Source organism: Macaca mulatta, chromosome 11 (assembly GCF_049350105.2).
Source record: "Macaca mulatta isolate MMU2019108-1 chromosome 11, T2T-MMU8v2.0, whole genome shotgun sequence".
Taxonomy (NCBI): domain Eukaryota; kingdom Metazoa; phylum Chordata; class Mammalia; order Primates; family Cercopithecidae; genus Macaca; species Macaca mulatta.
Genome location: NC_133416.1, coordinates 71,736,660 through 71,758,172, shown reverse-complemented (window position 1 = coordinate 71,758,172; position 21,513 = coordinate 71,736,660). Strand labels below are relative to the sequence as shown.

General features: G+C 43.5%; 2 protein-coding genes across 2 annotated transcripts in view; one reads left to right on the top strand and one right to left on the bottom strand.

The window, feature by feature from the left end:
- Positions 1-21,112, bottom strand: part of RASSF3 (Ras association domain family member 3) — an 84,886-nt gene extending 63,774 nt beyond the window's left edge. Inside the window, exon 1 of the mRNA XM_015152206.3 lies at positions 20,864-21,112. Coding sequence (XP_015007692.1) covers positions 20,864-20,974 — 111 coding nt within the window. The 5' untranslated portion in view covers positions 20,975-21,112. The remainder of the gene's footprint in view (positions 1-20,863) is intronic.
- LOC144332943 (general transcription factor IIH subunit 5) lies at positions 9,328-9,823 on the top strand. Its single transcript, XM_077954678.1, has one exon. The coding sequence runs from the start codon at positions 9,402-9,404 to the stop codon at positions 9,615-9,617; it is 216 nt and encodes a 71-aa protein (XP_077810804.1). The 5' UTR covers positions 9,328-9,401; the 3' UTR covers positions 9,618-9,823.
- Positions 21,113-21,513: the final 401 nt, after the last annotated feature.

Genomic DNA, 21,513 nt, shown 5'->3' with positions numbered 1-21,513 from the left:
GACAAAAATTATACATATGGCAGCCCACATTTTCCCTTTTGATGAATGAAACACCTTAAAATCAATGAGTGCCTACATGAGTGGAATGCCTACGTGTAAATTCAGAGGTACTTCAAATATTTCATAACTGAAACATTTAGGATCTGGGAATTTGGTGCTTTTATTTGCCACAAAATGCAAACAACCTTTTAGTTTCACATAAACCATTTTTCTTTCTTTTCCTTTTTTTTTTTTTTTTTTTTGAGACGGAGTCTTGCTCATCACCCAGCTGGAGTACAGTGGCACAATCTCAGCTCACTGCAACCTCTGCCTCCCAGGTTCAAGCGATTCTCCTGCCTCAGTCTCCCGAGTAGCTGGGATTACAGGTGCACACACCACGCCCAGCTAATTTTTGTATTTTTAGTAGAGATAGGGTTTCATCATGTTGGTCAGGCTGGTCTCAAACTCCTGACCTCAGGTGATCCACCCACCTCGCCCTCCCAAAGTGCTGGGATTACAGGCATGAGCCACTGCGCCCAGCTGACACAAACTATTTTTATATAATACTCATTTTCATAGGCCAACTTTTCCAATTAAAACAAACATAATATGTGAGCAGCTACCTAAATCAGCTATTTCTTCATATTATCACATTAAACATACAAAATCCACCACAGAATTTCAGGAATACTAAGATCTGTTTAATGAAAAGGGCAGGAGTTGCTAGAAAAATAATTTTTTATGATTTTCATAACTAAAATCACAAGTTTATGTAACTATGCATTTAAATATAGTCCTTCTAGCTAGCAGAATAGCAGGGGGATGGGCACAGTGGCTCATGCCTGTAATCCCAGCACTTTGGGAGGCCAAGGCAGGCAGATGGCTTGAGCCCAGGAGTTGAGACCAGCCTGGGCAATGCTGTGAAACCCCGTCTCTACAAAAAAACAAAAATACGAAAAATTAGCTCGGTGTGGTGGCAAGTACCTGTAGGCCCAGCTACTCGGGAGGCTGAGGTGGGAGGATTGCTTGAACCCACAGGCAGAGGTTGCAGTGAGCCAAGATCGCGCCACTGTACTCCAGCCTGGACGACAGAGTGAGACCTTATCTTAAAAAAACAAAAAATGAAAATTAGCCGGGTGTGGTAGTCTGCACCTGTGGTCCCAGCTACTAAGGAGGTTGAACTGGAAGGATCACTTGAGCCTGGGAGGTGAAGGCTGTGGTGAGTTGTGTTCATGCCACTGCACTCCAGCCTGGGTGACAAAGCAAGATCCTGTCTCAAAAAAATAATAATAATAAAATAAAATAAAAATTAGACAACTGACTCTGGCATTTTATAATAGGATTTAACTTGCTGAAAGTTTTCTAGGAATATTTACCTATATGTGTAGGCTGGAATAAAGGAGACACTTGAAGCAAGTGAAAGAAATTAATCAGGCTGGGCACAGTGGCTCACACCTGTAATCCCAGCACTTTGAGAGGCCAAGGCAGGCAGATCACCTGAGGTCACAAGTTCAAGACCAGCCTGGCCAACATGGCGACACCTCATCGTTACTAATAATACAAAAATTAGGTGGGCGTGGTGGTGCATGCCTGTAATCCCAGCTACTCGGGAGGCTGAGGGAGAAAGAATTGCTTGAACCTGGGAGGCAGAGGTTGCAGTGAGCCAAGATTGTGCCACTGCACTCCAGCCTGGGTGACCGAGCAAGACTCTGTCTCAAAAAAAAAAAAGAAAAAAATTAATCTTCCAAAAGAAATGAACACACTCCCTCAATCCCAAAAAGCTGCACCAACCCTCAAGTACTGACTCTTCCAGGAAGTACAGTGGCTAACCAATCCCTTCTGTCCTACCATTCTCAGTAAGAAGATGATTCTCATACATTCATCCTGTCCTGGTTTTGAGGAACGTGGAACTGCTAGTGGGCTCTTATTAAATAGTTCTTGATACTGTATTTATAACTCCTGCAATATATAGAAGTTCAAAACAATCAAGTGTTCTTTTGGCTTACATGAAATCCATTCTTAAAAAAAGAAAAAGAAAGAAAGAAACCTGTTCTTGTTGGCACTAGATAGGGGATGAATCAAAGATATCACCCAGGTCCCCCTTGATTTCTTTCCCAAGACATTCCCTCTTTTGGAAAAGAAATAATTCTATATATTCTATTTATTTCTCAAACACCCATGACTAATCAGCTCACTTGGGTTTTCCCCATCCAAGTAGATATGACCTAATATAGCTGTTTCTAAACTAATTCATCTGGCATCTCAATACATTTGTGAAGCCCTCTCAGGTCCTATTGCTGTTACTTTCCCTCCAATCAGTAATTCTGTTCCAGGATAAACTAACCATTGGCCACACAGCTGGACAGGGCCTTTGAGGAAGAAACTGAAGCCAAAAATGGTTAAGTAACTCTCCCAAAGTTATCTCTGCTATTTAATAAAGGACCAGTCCTAGGAGCTGGGTATCCACACCCTTGGCCCAACATACTTTTCACCTAAATATCCTACCTCCACATGAATATATAAGCTATTACTGTTGTTTTATTATTATTCCCTCTGAAACCAAAAGAAACACATTTTAGTGCCTTTGCCCAACTTCTCCTTGATTATAATTCTGACACAAGTCTGATCAGATGAAAAGGAGGTGGTCAATTAACAAATATCACTGGGACTCCCTCTGTCCTCCGTGCCAGGCACCAAAATAGCACTGAAAATATCATGATGAACTAGAGATGTGGTCTGCCCTTGTGAAGCTCATAGGCAGGATAATCTGGAAGGCTTAAAGCTAAATTAACTCAAGTCCCCTGATGCATCCAACAATAAGCTAAAATGTCATCTTCCCCCAAATTACCAGTGCTTCATAAACATAATCATCAATTCATAAAGTAATTTAAATTTGATGTTTAGCTATCAATTGTTCAGGTCCCCAAACACAAATCACCACTTTGCAGATAAAAACAGACATAGAAGAGATGGGGAATAAATTCATTTTCAAAAACTGTTTATCAAGTGTCAATAGTACAGTCAGGTGAGAATGTATCATCAATTTACATGAGACAAGGTTAAAATTAGGAGAAAATCATTTTTTAGTAGTCTCTAAACATACCTGTGATTGCTACCACACTTACAATTACATAATAATCTATAATCTAGGAATACTTTCCACATACATTATCTGATTTAACCCCTCTATAATATGTTTTAAAGATCAAGAAACTGTTGCTCAAGGAAGTTAACTATGGAACCTGCTCAAGCTCCCAGAGCTAGTAAATAACAGATCCAAAATTAAAATAGTCTCCCAATTCTAGATCCCCAGACCTTTCTACTGAACCACACTGCCTTCATAAAATCTCCTACCAAATTATTTCAATTAAGAATGCTGGATGAGCATGGTGGCATACACCTGTAATCCTAACACTGTGGAAGGCTAAGGCAGGAGGATCACTTGAGCCCAGGAGTTCAAGACCAGCCTGGGCAACACAGCAAGACCCCATTTCTGCAAAAACATTTTTTAAAATTAGTCAGTCATGGTAGAATGCACCTGTAGTCCCAGCCACTCAGGAGGCTGAGGTAGGAGGATCACTTGAGCCCAAGAGTTCAAAGCTAGCTACAGTGAGGCATGATCACACCACTGTACTCCAGCATGGGTGACACAGCAAGACTCTGTCTCGAAAATAAAAAATAAAATAAAATAAAACAATTCTAATACCATTAGAAATAATAAGTTAATCTTTTTCTTTTTGCTTTTTTTTTTTTTGAGACAAGAGTCTCACTGTGTTGCCCAGGCTGGAGTGCAATGGCACAATCTCGGCTCACTGCAACCTCTGCCTCCTAAGTTCAAGCAAGCGCGTCAGGATAATTTTTGTATTTTTAGTAAAGACAGGGTTTCACCATGTTGGCCCAGGTTGGTCTCGAACTCCTGACCTCAAGTGATCTGCCCACCTCGGCCTCCCAAAGTGTTAGGATTGCAGGCGTGAGCCACCACACCCGGCAGAAGTAATAGGTTAATCTTTATTAAACATGTACTTATATGCCAGGTATAGTTCCAAGCCTTTTATATGAATTAACTTGTTAATAACATATATAAAAATATATATCAATAACATTACAGCTCAGCCAATTAAAAAATTTAAAGGCTATTAAAAATCTTCACAATGGCATTTGGAATTACTACAAAGCCAGTTTCCAACAACCAATTCATTGTGAAAAACATACAACCAAAAGAAGGGGAGGTTGGGGATGGAGAGAGAATATGAAAACCCAGAAGGCACATCCGGCCTATAGGACTAGGAAGAGGTTTCCCACTGGGTTCCAAGACTCATACCAATTTTACAGAGTACAAACGAACTCTGAACAGTTGGCCAAGTAGATCACATGACTCATTGAGCTTTAATGCCTGTACTGGAGCATAAGCAGGCCTGTTTCCTAAATGTGGAAGCATCCAGCATCGCTGAAACCCTCAAAGCTGAGACAGTCACTCTGTGGAGAGAGAACAGAGGGCTGGGAACCCAGCCACGGCCAGGGAACTGAACTCTAAGGACAGCAGCAGGGCCTGCCTTTGCAGTACGTTATACAGTTTGCATGTATTACCTTATTTGATTTGATCTCATGAAAACCAGAAAGACGACAGTGACTAAGTTCCTAAACCATGAGCACAAGACCTTCTGGAGGAAAAAGGAAAGCCCCAGGAAGCAGCGGAATTCGTCACCAGGTCAAGCGAGCTGCCCTGAGCAAAACTAGCCAGGATCCCGTGATCAGAGGCAGATAAGAGAGAAAGAGGAAGTTAAAAAAAAAAAAAAAATGTGTACAATGTGTTAACTGTACATAAACTCCTGCGCAAAAAAACACACACTTTCATATGTCCAATCATTCTCTTTCAATGGGAGTGGCTTGCTTTAAAGGAAAAAGAGGTTGGTAAAGACTTGTGATTAGGTGCCCCCAGGCTTGGTCAGCAGGCCACAGCTCCTTTCCAAAAACAAAGGCACCACAGTGATATGGCATGCAGTTAAAAATAAAAAGTAAAAAAATAAAATTAATCCTCCAGGAATGACTAGAGCTCCTTGCTGATCAGTTACATTGAGATTCCCAATTCATTATGGTTAATAAAGCCAATGAGACAGGCCTAATTTCCTGCCATTTTTCGCTCTTTGGCTGGACTATCTATTAGTTCACTTCAAATCTTTCAACCACTGTCAGTTCTCCATATGGTCTACTACCCTCAAATGAAAAGGGGTATATAATCGCATGTAGGAGGATCTTTTAAAAATAACTGTTGCTGGCCGGGCACAGTGGCTCACGCCTGTAATCCCAGCACTTTGGGAGGCCAAGGCAGGCAGATCACGAGGTCAGGAGATCGAGACCATCCTGGTTAACACGGTCAAACCCCGTCTCTACTAAAAAAAAAAAAAAAAAAGCTGGGCATGGTGACAGGCACCTGTAGTTCCAGCTACTGGGGATGCTGAGGCAGGAGAATGGTGTGAACCCCAAGAGGCAGAGCTTACAGTGAGCTGAGATCGCGCCACTGCACTCCAGCCTGGGCGACAGAGCACGACTCCGTCTCAAAAAATAATAGTAATAACTATTGCTAACATTTATTAATGCTTATGAACTTCCAGGCATCCTACTATTTACAAATGAGGAAACTAAGACTCAAAGAGGTAGAATGATTTGCCAGGTGTGGTGGCCCATGCCTGTAATCCCAGCACTTTGGGAAGCCAAGGCAAGAGGATCACTTGAACCCAGGAGTTCAAGACCAACCTGAGCAACAATGAGATCCTGTCTCATAAAAAAGAAAAAAATAAAAATAAATTTAAAAAACAAAGAAGTACAATGACTTGCCCAAGATAATACAGCTAGTGATTTAAACACAGGGTGCCCTACATAGCTGCCTGCAATTAATCAATTAAGAACACACACCCTTTTAGCCTATAGTTCTCCCTCTTTTTCATTACTGAGTTTTAAGCCCTCACCTCAAACAAGCAAGATCCATTGTAACGCTAATTTTAAAACTGTAACAGAACTTCCTCCTTTAGGAATGGATATTGTAAGTGGATTTGCTGATATCGGCGCTAGGTTTGCCTTTATGAAAAGTACTCCTTCTGCTATACAATAAGTCCACGTTCTCTTCCCCCAAATTTCATGAATACTTATTTGGATACAGAGACCACCAATATGACAGCCAAGGATCAAACCCCTGCATGGCAGCAGCCCCTCATACATGCTAATTGACACTTTCACGTGACCAAATCTGGGCAGAGGAAAGGCAAAAAAGCAATTTTAAAACAAACGTGGCCGGGCATGGTGGCTCATGCCTGTAATCCCAGCACTTTGGGAGGCAGAGGCGGGCAGATCACTTGAGGCCCGGAGTTCGAGACCAGCTTGGCCAACATGGTGAAACCCTGTCTCTACTAAAAAAAATACGAAAATTAGCCAGGCATGGTGGTGGGTGCTGGCAATCCCAGCTACTTAGGAAGCTGAGGCACGAGAATCTCTTGAACCTGGAAGTGGAAGCTGCAGTGAGCTGAGATCGAAAGCTGCAGTGAGCCGAGATCATGCCACTGCACTCCAGTCCTGGTGACAGAGTGAGACTCCATCTCAAAAAAGAAAAGAAAAGAAAATGCCGAAATATCTGAAAGGGCTGTACCTTCCTCCTAAAGGAACACTGGCAAGAAAAGCAATCCACAAGCCTGTCTGAACAAACAGAAACAGACCTTAAATGGACAAACGTAATATTGTTTCTTTATACCATCTACATAATATTTACATTTTCCCATAGCTGAGAAATTACTCACTACAGTCAAGTACCCCTGAATTTACCTCTGGCATGTCATGAAACCTGCATCTGCTTAAGGCCTAAACGGATAAACGTGCTAGTTAAATTTCTCATCTCAGAGTTCCTCTGAAATTAAAGTTCAATAAAATCAACTGAATTTTAATTCCCCTGGAATGCTCTGTTAACTATAAAACACTAAGGAATGCTAAAGTTAATTTTAGTACTGGTACTTTTCCTCCTACATAATACATTTAACTTTGTTGTTTTCTAATCTCTTTTTAAAAAATTTTGTTCCTATGACTTTGCTGGCAAAATATCAAAAAAGATTCCTCGAAACAAGCATTTGTAGAAAATTTTCACAGTAGCCAGACGCGGTGGCTCATGCCTGTAATCCCAACACTTTGGGAGGCCACGGCAGGCAGATGACCTGAGGTCAGGAGTTCGAGACCAGCCTGGCCAACATGGCGAAACCCCGTCTCTACTAAAAATACAAAAATTAGCTGGGCATGGTGGTATGTGCCTGCATTCCCAGCTACTGGGGAGGCTGAGACAGAAGAATCACTTGATCCCAGGAGGTGGAGGTTGCAGTGAACCAAGATCATGCCACTGTACTCCAGGCCTGGGCAACAGAGCAAGACTCCATCTCAAAAAAAAAAAGAAAGAGAAAAAAGAAAAATTTCACAGTAAGCTTGTTTGAGTTAAGAAATTGGGAATTAAGGAGGGCTCATAAACTATCAATCATAAAGTCAGAAATAACTCTTCACATATTTTTAAAAGATTCATTTGATAAAAAGATTCTGAAAGAAGAAAAAATATAAAGTAGGAGTTAATCAGAATAAAAGGGATTAAGCAACAATTTTCTACAAAGGCATCAACAAGGCTAAAAGTATTAAGTTGGTACAAAAGTAATTGAGATTTTTGCTACTGAAAGTAATGGCAAAAACTGCAGTTAGTTTTGTACCAACCTAATAGATGCCAATGCCGATTCCTTTCTCATCACAATTTTTCAACAAAAGACAATAAGCCTATAAGTAAACAGTATAAATTATCTTTGGTGGTTTCCAGCAGTTTGTCCTACCATCCTTTTTTCAATACCTAGTATATTTACAAAATAAGTTAGGCTTGGCCAGGCACGGTGGCTCACACCTGTAATCCCAACACTTTGGGAGGCTGAAGAGGGCGGATAACAAGGTCAGGAGTTTGAGACCAGCCTGACCAACATGGTGAAACCCCGACTCTACTAAAAATGCAAAAAAAAAAAAAAAATTAGCTGGGCATGGTGGGGCATGCCTGTAGTCCCAGCTACTCAGGAGGCTGAGGAAGGACAATAGCTTGAATCTGGGAGGTGGAGGTTGCAGTGAGCCGAGATCACGCCACTGCGCTCCAGCCTGGTGACAGAGTGAGACTGTCAAAAACATAAAAATAAAAAATAACTTAGGTTCTTCTAAATTCTACCAGAGTGGTTGGAAAACAAGCACGAAATTTATTGAAATTCAAAGATAAACAGGAACTTCCTAGTCACCCTTTTTCAAAAAAAACATGGTTAGTAGAAAACACATCACCCAACTCCCCACCTTCTGAATCCCACGGGTTTATTTATGGTGATGCTTTCTTAGCAATGCCTTCCCCATGTTGTAACTACAGTATTTTTCTGAGTTTCAGTGATATCAGCCTGAAACACATTCTTAAGTATTTCAAAATGCCTGGGCTGGGCGCGGGGGCTCACATCTGTAATCCCAGCACTTTGGGAGGCCCAGGTGGGTGGATCACCTGAGATCAGGAGTTCAAGACCATCCAGTCTGATCAATCCCATCTCTACTAAAAATACAAAAATTAGCTGGGCATAGTGGCGCATGCCCGTAATCCCAGCTACTTGGGAAGATGAGGCAGGAGAATTGCTTGAACTGGGAGGCGGAGGCTGTGGTGAACCGAGATCGTGCCACTGCACTCCAGCCTGGGCAACATGAGCAAAACTCCCTCTTAAAAAAAAAAAAAAAAAAAGCCTAAATATGTATTATCCCTTTGGTACAAACAGTGTAAGTCAAAAAAAACCCTGAAGTTCAGCTGACCTCAAAAAAGGAGAACCATCTACCCAACTAAAAATGCACAGACTCGAGCAGTGCTCTCAAGATTTTGCCTACCTAATAGACAAATGCGCAAAGGTCATGCATGGACAGTTCTCACACGGGGGAGATTTACTCAGAAGTATTAAAAAAGTATTAAATTCACAGTTAATTAAAGGAATGCACCGGGTGCAGTGCCTCATGCTTGTAATCTCAGCCCTTTGGTAGGCCGAGGCGGGTGGATTACCTGAGGTCAAGAGTTTGAGACCAGCCTGGCCAACATGGTGAAACACTATCTCTATTAAAAATACAAAAATTAGCAGGGTGTAGTGGCGGGCACTTGTAATCCCAGCTACTCAGGAGACTGAGGCAGGAGAATCGCTTGGTTCTCCTGTTGCAGTGAGGCGGAGGCGGAGGTTGCAGTGAGCCAAGATCGTGCCATACATTCCAGCCTGGGTGGCGAGCAAAACTCCATCTCAAAAAATAATAATAAATAATTTAAAAAATAATAAAGGGGGCGACGCCGAGGCGCTTCTGCATCTGTGGGCTGAGCATTCTTGAGGTCATCTGAACCTTCTGACTAAGAAAACATGGTCAACGTCTTGAAAGGAGTGCTTATAGAATGTGATCCTGCCATGAAGCAGTTTCTGCTGTACTTGGATGAGTCCAATGCCCTGGGGAAGAAGTTCATCATTCAAGACATTGATGACACTCACGTCTTTGTAATAGCAGAATTGGTTAATGTCCTCCAGGAGCGAGTGGGTGAATTAATGGACCAAAATGCTTTTTCCCTTACCCAAAAATGAAAATACTCAATATGGACCATTTAGGAATTATAAGCAGCAAATGTGAAAGACTTGCCACTTGATAGGTGACTGATTAGACATAGAGGGTTGTTGTTAGGAGCATGCCACAGGAAAGACCAAGGGATCATGATCATTTGTTCAGAAAAAAAAGCCCCTGAACTGATTTTGTTATACCATAGAATTAAAAAAAAAAAAAAAGGCTTTAACAGTTGGCTGTAATTTGTCTTTTATTATCCTTTATTAAAATACGAATGTCAATGCTAAAAAATAATAATAATAATAATAATAATAATAATAATAATAATAGAAGGCAAATTAAATAGCAATAAGGTGCCTTTAGTTATTGAAGTTTTCTTTCTCTGTTTTAATGACTATATCCAATGGAGGTAAGGATGTAATGAAACTTAAAAATAGACAAATATTGGCAATATATAACTACCGTCATAAAAAGTCACACCCTCATAATCAGTAAAATTCCATTTTTGTACAACTATCCTATAAAATTAATCCATAATGGAAAAGGTTTCATGTTCAAGGTATTTATTAGTGCTATTTACAGTAGCAAAAATTAGAAACCTCCACATTTTCCAATATTTGGGGAATAATGCCAATTCAATAAAATACAATGTAGACAACCAAATGACAGTTGAAATCAAGCAGCAGTATTCCATAATCATGGGTTTAAATAAGGACTCAAATTTGTCAGTATAGTAGCCCTCAAAAAATTAAAAACAGAATTACCATATGATTCTAGAGTTCTAGAGCAATTGTTACTTATGGGTATATATCGCAAAAAGTTTTAAGAAGGGTCTTTAAGAGATATTTGTACACTCATGTTCATAGCAGCATTATTCACAAAAGCCAAAAGGTGGAAGCAATCCAAATGTCTATGGAAGGATGAATGGATCAACAAAAAGTGATACATACATACAATGGATATATTATTCGGCCTTTAAAAGGAAGGAAATTCTGACACATACTCCAACATGAATAAATCTTGAGGACATCAAGCTAAGTAAACTAAGCCAGTCACAAAAAGACAATTACTGTACAAATTCACTTATAAGAAGTATCTAGACTAGTCAAATTCAGACGAACCTATATAGGCCCCCCATAAAGGCAGGTTTCAATCTGTTTTATTCACCACCGAATCTCTAGCACTTAAGTCTAGCGTCACTGTGAATATTCAATACTTGGAAAATGAATTTAGAAAACTACACACACACACACACAACACACACACACTTGGTCAACCTACACTAATTTCTTTTTTTTGTTTGTTTGTTTTTTGATATGAAGTCTCACTCTGTGGCCGAAGCTGGAGTGCAGTGGCGCGATCTCGGCTCACCACAACCTCCACCTCCCGGGTTCAAGCGATTCTCCTGCGTCAGCCTGCTGAGTAACTGGGAGTACAGGCATGCGCCACCATGCCCGCCTAATTTTTGTATTTTTAGTAGAAATGGGGTTTCACTATATTGGCCAGGCTGGTCTTGAACTCCTGACCTCGTGATCCACTCACCTCGGCCTCCCAATGTGCTAGGATTACAGGCGTGAGCCACCATGCCTGGCAACCTGCACTAATTTTAAGTGAACCCTTTGCTGATTATATTCTAAGTCTGTTAACTCCAAGATCTTCTAAATCTATCCTTCTGGTCTCTAATTCCCAAACTCACCCTTTTTCCTCCTCTAATTATCTCACTTTGTTTAGCATCTGGAAAAAGAACCGAGTGCTGCAATATATAATTAGTAAATTATTCTTAGCTGACTGAATCATGTAGCAGAAGTTAGCAATTACAGTCCATAAAATGCAAAATATTAAGCTTACTGCTTTAATACTCTATGAAACATGAGCCCTCTTCTCTCCATAAACTGAAGGCAGAGTTGCACTGAGAATGTCATTAGGTCAGTTTTATCTTATTGGCTCATGTGAAAAAAAAAGGGGAAGTTCCTCACACAAAAGTTTCACAACCCCAAAATGCTGGTGTGTCCCTGGATAGGCTGAGAAGAAACTATCCCCAACAGTAAAGGGCAAGTTCCCCTTCACAAAGAAAAATCTTTCCAACACACCAGGCTGGTACCCCCACATCCATCCATCTGCAGCCACCAAAACAATGGAGATTCAAACCTCCGGCAAGGGCTGCCAGCTCTGCTTTAGCAAACAGCATTGTTCAACAAAAATATAATGCGAGCCACATGCATCATTTTCAGTTTTCCAGTAGCCATGCAAAAAATAAGTAACATTAAACTTACTTAACTCAAATATTATCAAATATTATCATTTCAACATGTAATTGCAATTTTTCAATTATGATAATATATTTTACATTACTTCTTTCTAGTCTTCAAAATCCAGTGTGTATTTTTCACAGCAATCTCAATTCAGACTAGCCACCTCTTGAGTGCTCAAAAACTACATGTGGCTAGTGACTGTATTGTACAGCACAGTTTTAGAATGGTCACTTCTATCTCAGAATATATTTTCTGATTTGTTACATAGGTTTTTACATATATTTCACACACTCATCATTTTTTATGGGTTCTGACATCCTTCCTAGAGCATTATCTGGCCCTCTCCATTTAAAAAAAAAAAAAAAAAGGGCCAGGCACGGTGACTGACACCTGTAATCCCAGCACTTTGGGAGGCCGAGGCGGGAGAATCATGAGGTCCGGAGTTTGAGACCAGTCTGGCCAACGTGGTAAAACCCTGTCCCTACTTAAAAAATACAAAAATTAGCTGGGGATGGTGGCATGCCCCTGTACTCCCAGCTAAGGCAGGAGAATTGCTTGAACCCAGGAGGCGGAGGTTGCAGTGAGCCGAGATCACACCACTGCACTCCAGCCTGGGCAACAGATCAAGACTCATCTCAAAAAAAAACAAAAACATTAAGCAAACAAAAGTTATTTAACAACACTACTGATAGCCAAACCAGAACTATCTGTTTAAACTATTAAGAAAAACCAGGAATACTCAGGAGGCTGAGGCAGGAGGATCATGTGGGCCCAGGAGTTCGAGGCTAGAGGGCACTATTATCATGCCTGTGAATAACAACTGCAGGTTAGCTTGGGCAACATAGAATGATCCCATCTCTTTAAAAACGAAAAAAGAAAAGAAAAAAAAAAAAGAGCTGGAAAATAAACCAAATTTGGTTGATTTCTTTGGTTAATTTTGGTTAACATTTTGGTGAATTAACCAGTTCAGTTAACTCTGGTTGAAGTTACTAAAAAAACATTTTCTAACCTTGAAGATGATTATGTTTCTGTTGGAAGACAGTCATCAATAAGGAAATGCAATTGTTTTACACAGGGATGTAAAACAGGAAGGGATACATTTCCACGTCAACATTCCCATCTAAATAGATGTGTAGGGTCAGGCGCAGTAGCTCTTTCCTGTAATCCCAACACTTTGGGAGGCCAAGGCGGGTGGATCACAAGGTCAGGAGTTCAAGACCAGCCTGGCCAACATGGTGAAACCCCATCTCTACTAAAAATACAAAAAATTAGCTGCACGTGGTGGCGCGCGCCTGTAATCTCAGCTACTGGGGAGGCTGAGGCAGGGGAATCGCTGGAACCCAGGAGGCGGAGGTTGCGGTGAGGAGAGATCGCACCATCGCACTCCAGCCTGAGCGGTAGAGCAAGACTGCGTATCACTCAGTCAATCAATCAATGTATAGCTTTACCGCACTACAAAATAGGTGTGTTCCTGAAAAACTACATTTCAAAGTTTCCTCAAATACACTAAAGGAGCAAGCTCTTTAGGGAAAAATTAAGAGAGACATTTTCATTTGCCTATTGGGTAAGCTTTTTATTTTATTTATTTATTTATTTATTTTTGAGACGGAGTCTCGCGCTGTCGCCCAGGCTGGAGTGCAGTGGCACGATCTCAGCTCACTGCAAGCTCCGCCTCCCAGGTTCACGCCATTCTCCTGCCTCAGCCTCCCAAGTAGCTGGGACTACAGGCGCCCGCCAACTCGCCCGGCTAGTTTTGTTTTGTTTTTTTTTTTTTTGAGACGGAGTCTCGCTGTGTCGCCCAGGCTGGAGTGCAGTGGCGCGATCTCGGCTCACTGCAAGCTCCGCCTCCCGGGTTCACGCCATTCTCCCGCCTCAGCCTCCAAGTAGCTGGGAGTAGCTGGGACTACAGGCGCCCGCCACCACGCCCGGCTAGTTTTTTGTATTTTTAGTAGAGACGGGGTTTCACCATGTTAGCCAGGATGGTCTCGATCTCCTGACCTCATGATCCGCCCGTCTCGGCCTCCCAAAGTGCTGGGATTACAGGCTTGAGCCACCGCGCCCGGCCACGGGTAAGCTTTTTAAAAACATTGCCAAAAGAGGCTAGGGACTGTATATTGTTCACCACCCTAACCCCGGAGCCTAGAACAGTATCTGGCACATAGTAGGCACTCAATAAATTGTCAACTAAATAGATTAACAAATACATGATGAGTTTTCTTAAAACAAGGGAAAAGTATATAAAGTGAATTTTGACTAACCAGTAATCACAGGTATCACCAATACCATACCATTTTAAATCACTACTACCAGTAAGATACTGTGAAGGCTTATGGTCTAGTTTGGAAAGGGGGAGACACTGTGTACATTCGTGTATAAAGGAAAACTAACAGTACCAAATACTGGGACATCCATCCAAAATGAGCAGGCTTTCATTTTTTCAAGCACCTTAACTGCTAAGAATTTATTTTATGTAGTAGGTAAAAAATGCTAATCTCGGTCCTCATTAAACAAAATATAATGACAAATTGTAATTTTTGCTATGAAGGGAAAGAACAGAGGGCTTTTAGACTTTTTTGAGTAGACATGTTAAGGAGAATGGAGGGCGGCAACTCCTGGCCATGGTTCCAAGATGGGGATGGGGCCTGAAAGGAATTAAAGAGAAGGCTAACATGGCTAAAGTCCTCAAAGTTATTACATCACAGGGTGAACAATAAACGGGGGCCTTGTAATAGAGGCCTGCTTGTGATGAGAATAAAAACTTCCTACAAGGCAAATGTGTGTAGCTCTTCAAAGAAAGGAAGATATAAAGAGGCTAAGTTAGCCAAGATTTGTCATATAGAAGAGAAGCTCCTTTGCATGCATTTATCATATATCCTACTGTCTTTTCACCATCCCCTCTGAAGAGGGACTGCTAGCCAATGGCCTTTGGCCAAATTAGGAGTGAAATGCATGTTTCAAACTGGGACCTTTATTTAAAGACAGCTACTTCTGCTTGGAGACTGGGGGTGGAAAATGCAAGGGCTAATGCCCAGGGCTAAGAGCTGGTAATCAGGCCACACTAGAAAGCATTTGGTCAGCCTCGGTCTTTTTTTCTCCCAGAAAAAGAATGTTAACAGTATGACAGGCACTGACTGCCAAAGGAAGTCTAAAAAGAAAAACCACATTATTGGATATTTTTAGCCTTTCTTTTCAAAAATGTTTTGTGTCACTGCTTTCCAAATAATTCCAAATCTTGCGAGTTAGCCAGAAGAAGAAATGGGATAAGGAGTATATTGCTCAAATATGAGGCTTTATAAGACTAGAAACTAATTTTCTTGAAATTCATTTAAAGGAATATGCCTTTGTGAATCTTGCTCACACAAACACAAAATTCCAATGGATTAATATCATGTAAGAACAGAACACATCAGACATGCAGACAAGATGTGTAAATCACGTTGCGCTAGGCAAAATGTCTAGTGAAAATGTTTATGCTCCATAATACGGGAATTAAAAATTAGCATTTAAAAAGCTAGTATATGCCAGGAGCAGTGGCTCACGTCTGTAATCCTAGCACTTTGGGAGGCCGAGGTGGGTGGATCACCTGAGATCGGGAGTTCAAGACCAGCTTGCCCAACATGGCAAAAGCCTGTCTCTACTAAAAATACAAAAAATTAGCTGGGCATTGTGACGGGCACCTGTAATCCCAGCTACTCGGGAGGCTGAGGCAGGAGAATCACTTGAACCCAGGAGGCACAGGGTGCAGAGAGCCGAGATTACACCACTGCACTCCAGCCTGGACGACAAGAGCGAAGCTCCATCTCAAAAAAAAAAAAAAAAAAAAAAAACGGCTAGTATAGTCAAAATACCTATAATGTCATAAACCACGATCCTTTTACCCCAGTGATCTAGCTCTGAAACTTCTAATGGAAACACTAATAAAAGAGTGCAGCTCATTACTATTGATTCTAGCAGTAAGACACAACCAAATAACTGAGGCACAAAAGTATTTGAATAAGAAAGGGAAAACCAAAAGGGTGAAGATGAGGCCTGCTATGTGGAGTCTCATAGGCTTACTTACTGAAAAATTCTTTAGCACAATTTTTTTTATGTGTGGGTTGTTCAGAAGACAATTTCACGTTTCTCAAGACTTCTTGACTATCCTACTTCTAAAGCAAACTGTCTCATTTCCTTATTCCCATGAACTACCAAAGGCTCAGGAGAGGGAGCTTAGCTAAGAGATAAGACACACTCCAACAGATTATAATTTTAGACCATTTCTACTCTTTGGAAATTTGAATGTGTCCTCTATTTACAGGCAGTTTGATTTTGGTGGGAAATCAAGAAGGCATATAATAAATTACAGAACTGTCCACATTTTTGATTCTGCTGAAAACAATGATTAGGTGGATCCTTTGAAACACAAGGAATCCACAAATACAAATTATAAACACTGTCATGACAATATGTGCACGTCAGGGAGTTGAAATTTTAAGAAACGGCCAGGCACGGTGGCTCATGCCTGTAATCCCAGCACTTTGGGAGGCCAAGGAGGACAGATCACTTAAGGTCAGAAGTTCAAGACCAGCCTGGCCAACATGGCAAAACCCTGTCTCGACTAAAATACAAAAAAAAAAAAAAAAAGCCAGGCCTGGCAGCAGATGCCTGTAATCCCAGCTACTCAGGAGGCTGAGGTATGAGAATCATTTGATCCTGGGAGGCAGAGGCTGCAGTGAGCCAAGATCCCGCCACTGCACTCCAGTCTGGGGAACATAGTGAGAATCTATCTCAAAAAAAAAAAAAAATTTTTAAGAAACTCTTAAATTTTAGGTGTCCTTATTTGCAAAGGGAATATGGGGCCGTAAAATTATTTTTATAGCTAAAAAGCAACAAAATGGAGAGTGTAATTTGAGTCAGAAAACCTGAGTTCCAGCCTTCTTGCTATCTAGGTGTGGGCCTTACACAATCACTAAATAATACCTCCCCCTTTCATTAAGTTAATGTTTCATACAGTTTTTGGGAGAACCATAAGATAGAGTACATTTGAAAATGGTAAAGATCAGGGGCCAGGCGCAGTGGCTCACACCTGTAATCCCAGCACTTTGGGAGGCTGAGGTGGGTGGATCACCTGCAGTCAGGAGTTCAAGACCAGCCTGGCCAACACGGTGAGACCCCGTCTCTACTACAAAATTTAGCTGGGCATGGTGGCAGGCGCCTGTAATCCCAGCTACTTGGGAGGCTGAGGCAGGAGAATCGTTTGCACCCAGGAGGCAGAGGTTGCAGTAAGCCGAGATCGCGCCATTGCCCTCCAGCCTGGGCAACAAGAGCAAAACTCCATCTCAAAAAAATAAAAAAAATCCAGTTATTATCAAATCAGAAAAACATTCATTCATTCAGCTTGCATTCACTGAGCAACTACTGTATATCAGGTACTGATCCAGACCCTGGGGATACAATAAACATAACATTCAAACTGCCACAAAAAGTTTTATGTTCATTCCCTTTATATCTTTTAGACAGTTTTGTTTTTGAGACAGGGTCTCGCTCTGTTGCCCAGGCTGGAGTGCAGTGGTGCAATCACAGCTCACTGCAACCTCTGCCTCCCAGCCTTAAGCAATACTCCCACCTCAGTCTGCCAAGCAGCTGGGACTACAGGCGGGTACCACCATGCCTGGCTAATTTTTGCATTTTTTTTGTAGAGACGGGGTTTTGCCATGTTGTCCAGGCTGTTCTCGAACTCCTGGGCTTAAGCAATCCTCCCATCTCAGCCTCCCAAAGTGCTGGGATTACAGGTATGAGCTATCACACCTGGCCTAGACAGGTTTTTAACCCTTTTCCATTTTGTTGTTGTTGTTGTTGTTAAGAATGGGGTTTAAAATAAGGAAAAAAAAATGATAATATTTTCTTTTTTTTTTTTTTTGAGACAGAGTCTCGCTCTGTTACCCAGGCTGGAGTGCAGTGGCCGGATCTCAGCTCACTGCAAGCTCCGCCTCCCGGGTTTACGCCATTCTCCTGCCTCAGCCTCCCGAGTAGCTGGGACTGCAGGCGCCCGCCACCTTGCCCGGCTAGTTTTTTGTATTTTTTAGTAGAGACGGGGTTTCACGGGGTTAGCCAGGATGGTCTCGATCTCCTGACCTCGTGATCCGCCCGTCTCGGCCTCCCAAAGTTCTGGGATTACAGGCTTGAGCCACCGCGCCCGGCCATATTTTCTTTATATCTATAAGGTTTTGTTACTGTTGGGGATAGAAAGAAGTTAGGCTATGTTCCCTTGCCTGGCAAGAGAAGAAAGAAATTTCTAGTCCACCCGCTCCCTCACCCCTTTCTCCCCACTCTGCATTTACCACAAACATCTTGTTTTCTCAGCATATTTTCAAGAATTCTAGAAACCTAATTTTTCTCACTTTTCCACTAGGTGGTACAACATCCAAAAAAAAATCACTGTATCTCTAATAGATCCTTCTAGCAACACCTCTCTTTCCATCTCTCTAGAGAAAGGATAAATTTCACTACTATGCTATATGTCAGAAGTGCTTATCTTATTCTTATAATCATCAGCATGAAAATGAAGAAAAAAGCTTATCTAACCTTAGAGAAAAGAAACGTTCTACATTAAGAGCGCTTTGCTTTAAATTTATGATGTTTTACTTCCCTAATTCACCAATCTTACCAGGAATTTTAAAACATTCGTATCACCTCTTTAAATAAACCACAATGCCCACTAAAATTCAGTTTAGAACACTTCGCCTGGCAAATAACTCCTACAACTCAGCACCTTACATGTCTTATATTAGAAGGGAAAAATATGCAGGCAATAAAACTTCAGATACACATATGAAGCTCTTCAAGCACGGAACTATGTTTTCCTGTCCTGATTTCCAACACATTATTTCAAAATACATATTAACGTTAGACTAATTCTAAATGCTAAATACTACTACCCTGAGTATATATGCTAGATGAATATTACATAAATTAATGCATACAACATAGAAACAATAAATGCGCCAGGGGCGGTGGCTCACACCTGTAATCCCTGCACTTTGGGAGGCCGAGGCTGGCAGATTACCTGAGGCCAGGAGTTGGAGACCAGCCTGGCCAACATGGTGAAATCCCATCTCTACTAAAAATACAAAAATTAGCCAGATGTGGTGGTGCATGCCTGTAATCTCAGCTACTTGGGAGGCTGAGGCAAGGAAATCGCTTGCACCAGGGAAGCAGAGGTTGCAGTGAGCTGAGATCACACGACTGCACTCCAGCCTGGGTAATGCAGTGAGACTCCATCTCAAAAAAAAAAAAAAAAAAAAAAAATGCTAAATGCATATAAACCTGGAAAAGAAATCTGATGTCTTTACTCTTTAAAGCACTAAAGGATTGTCATACAATTCCAATCTGAATACTTTGGCCCTTGTGGCATCTCACCCCTGGAGAATCCAAGAACCAGCTAGTTTTCAGATTAGCAGACACCTCTGGAATAAACTTCAAACTAGCATGAGTTCCTTTTCATGTCAAGTGATGAAAGCAACATAAACGAAAGGAGAAAATGCAAAACGGACAAGGGGAAGAGAGAGCCAAGAAAGAGAAAAGCAAAATGGAAAAAGCATAAGCAAATGCAATTTTTCTATAACCCAGGGAGGGTAGGCGTGGGGAGGGGAGGGCATTTCCAACTTCCAAACTTCACAGCAAAATCTCATGCTTTTAGAACACACTCTGCGGAAAGTAAGAGATCCCACTCAAAGTGACTCGTAAATAGTGGGGCCTTAAGTCTTAGAAACAATACAAGACGGACAACTATGGCACTGGGACTTGACTGGAGATTAACTGCGGTTACTGAATAAGGGCACTTGACTTTAGCTTACCCTTCACCGTCTCCTCTCCTCCTCCTGGTTTGAGACTTAAGAGCCTGAAAAGACTACAACTTCCGAATTTTAGAAAGAATTTTACTTCAGCAAGTGGCTAAACTTAAGAGGTCTGGCAAGACCACCCTGACAGATTGCACCCTCCCACACCCACCAGAAAAAGTTATCATCCGGCCCCTGAACGATTCTTCTTGCTTCTAGTCTCTAGGTCTCAGTCTGGTATTAATAGAAATGTCTGGCAAACGCCTATTTTCTAAAAGCAACAAATTTGTTCCATTACGATCTTCTGTAATCTGATGTGAGCGGGTTGGCCCGGCTCCCTGGTGCGGCTCCCAGTGCCAGGAGGCCGCGGGTTCTAGCACCGGGGTCCTCAGTCCAGCCGACGTGCCCCGTTTCGGGAAGGCCTCCCTAAGAAACACGGCTACGGCTGGCGAAACTGGCACAAGTTCCCTTCCCATCTTTTCCCAAGTCGTGCTTCCCACGGCGTGCTGCCTCCAAAAAAGGAAGAAACCGGCCAAAAGGTTAGCTGTCGCTGGCTAGTATTTAGCATCGGAGCTTGTTTGCAAAACATCTGGGCACCAAAAAACCTAGCGTTACAGGAAACGCACAACCCTGAGTCCCGCAACCGAGATTTAGTTAGCGCCTACGGTAGCGAGGCCCGCGGTACCCCTGGACCCCCACCCCACCGCGGCGCCCGGCCCAGGAAGAGGGGAGGCCAGGTCACCTGGCCACCCCTAGCTATTACACGTTGACCCCAAGCCACTCCGGGGGCCACAGATGAGTGAGCAGACTAACAGGAAGGACAGGCGCGCGAACCCGACCGTCGACCCAGCGGGGACGCTAAGGGGAAACATGGGGGAGAGGCCCGGGGACGCCTGCTGGCTCCGGGACTGCTCCCCGCAGGCGGCGGCCCGAGATGGAGCTGCAGAGGCCATCTGGCGCGGAAGGCAGAAGCCGGCCCTCAGCCTCCCCGCCCTTCCTCCGCCTTCTCTCGCCCACATGCACAAGCTCCAGGCACGTTCCCGGGACCCGAAAAGGCAGAAGCCACTTCTTGGCCCGTTCCTCCTTCCCGGCGAGCATCCCCCGAGCGCCCCGCAGAGACACGTGGAGTCAGGGGGTGCGGGCTGGCGGGTTCCCTGGAGCTCCGGGACGCAGACTGCAGCGCCCGCCGCTCGCACTCACTTGCTGGCCGGAGCGGGGCTTGCCCTGAGGCGCTCTCCTGAAGAAGGAGGTCCTGGCGGTGAAGAAGAAGTCCTCGGCGTCCTCCTCCAGGCTGCTGTAGCCGCTGCTCATGCTGCCGGTCCCGTAGCGCCCGGGCGGCCTCCCGGGGGCGCAGGCGGCCAGGGAGGGGGTGCGGCGCCCGCCAGCCCCGCGAGGTTCCCGGCGCGCGGCCCCGGGCCGTCCTGCTGCAGCTGCGGCCGCCGCTCAATCAGGCGTCCCGGCCCCTCCCGTCGCCTCCCCGCCCGGCTCCAGGCGCGGCTCGGCCCCGGTGCGCCCTCGACCCCGCCTCCCTGGGCTCCGCCCCGGACGGGCGACCGGCCGAGCCCCACCCGGCGCGGGCCCGACCCTCCTCGCCCGCCCGCAGGTGGGGGGAGCCCGGCCCAGCCCGCCCCTTCCAGGCGCGCGGGTTTCTCCCGGCAGCGTCGCGGAACCCGGAAAGCCGGGCACTAGGGCTGCATCTGGTGGAGCTGTGCTCGGGTCGCTTCCTCAACCTCCCGGAAACTGCAAATTCCTCTGCGAGCCGTCCGCCCGCCCCCAGCCTTGCTGGCTCGAGTTTCGGAGAGGGCGGGGGCAGAGCGGGGAACTTTCTCTGCTGTCCACACCCTGCTCGT

Excerpts from the sequence above, each read along its gene's own strand:
- LOC144332943 (XM_077954678.1), top strand. The coding sequence starts at position 9,402 with ATGGTCAACGTCTTGAAAGGAGTGCTTATAGAATGTGATCCTGCCATG.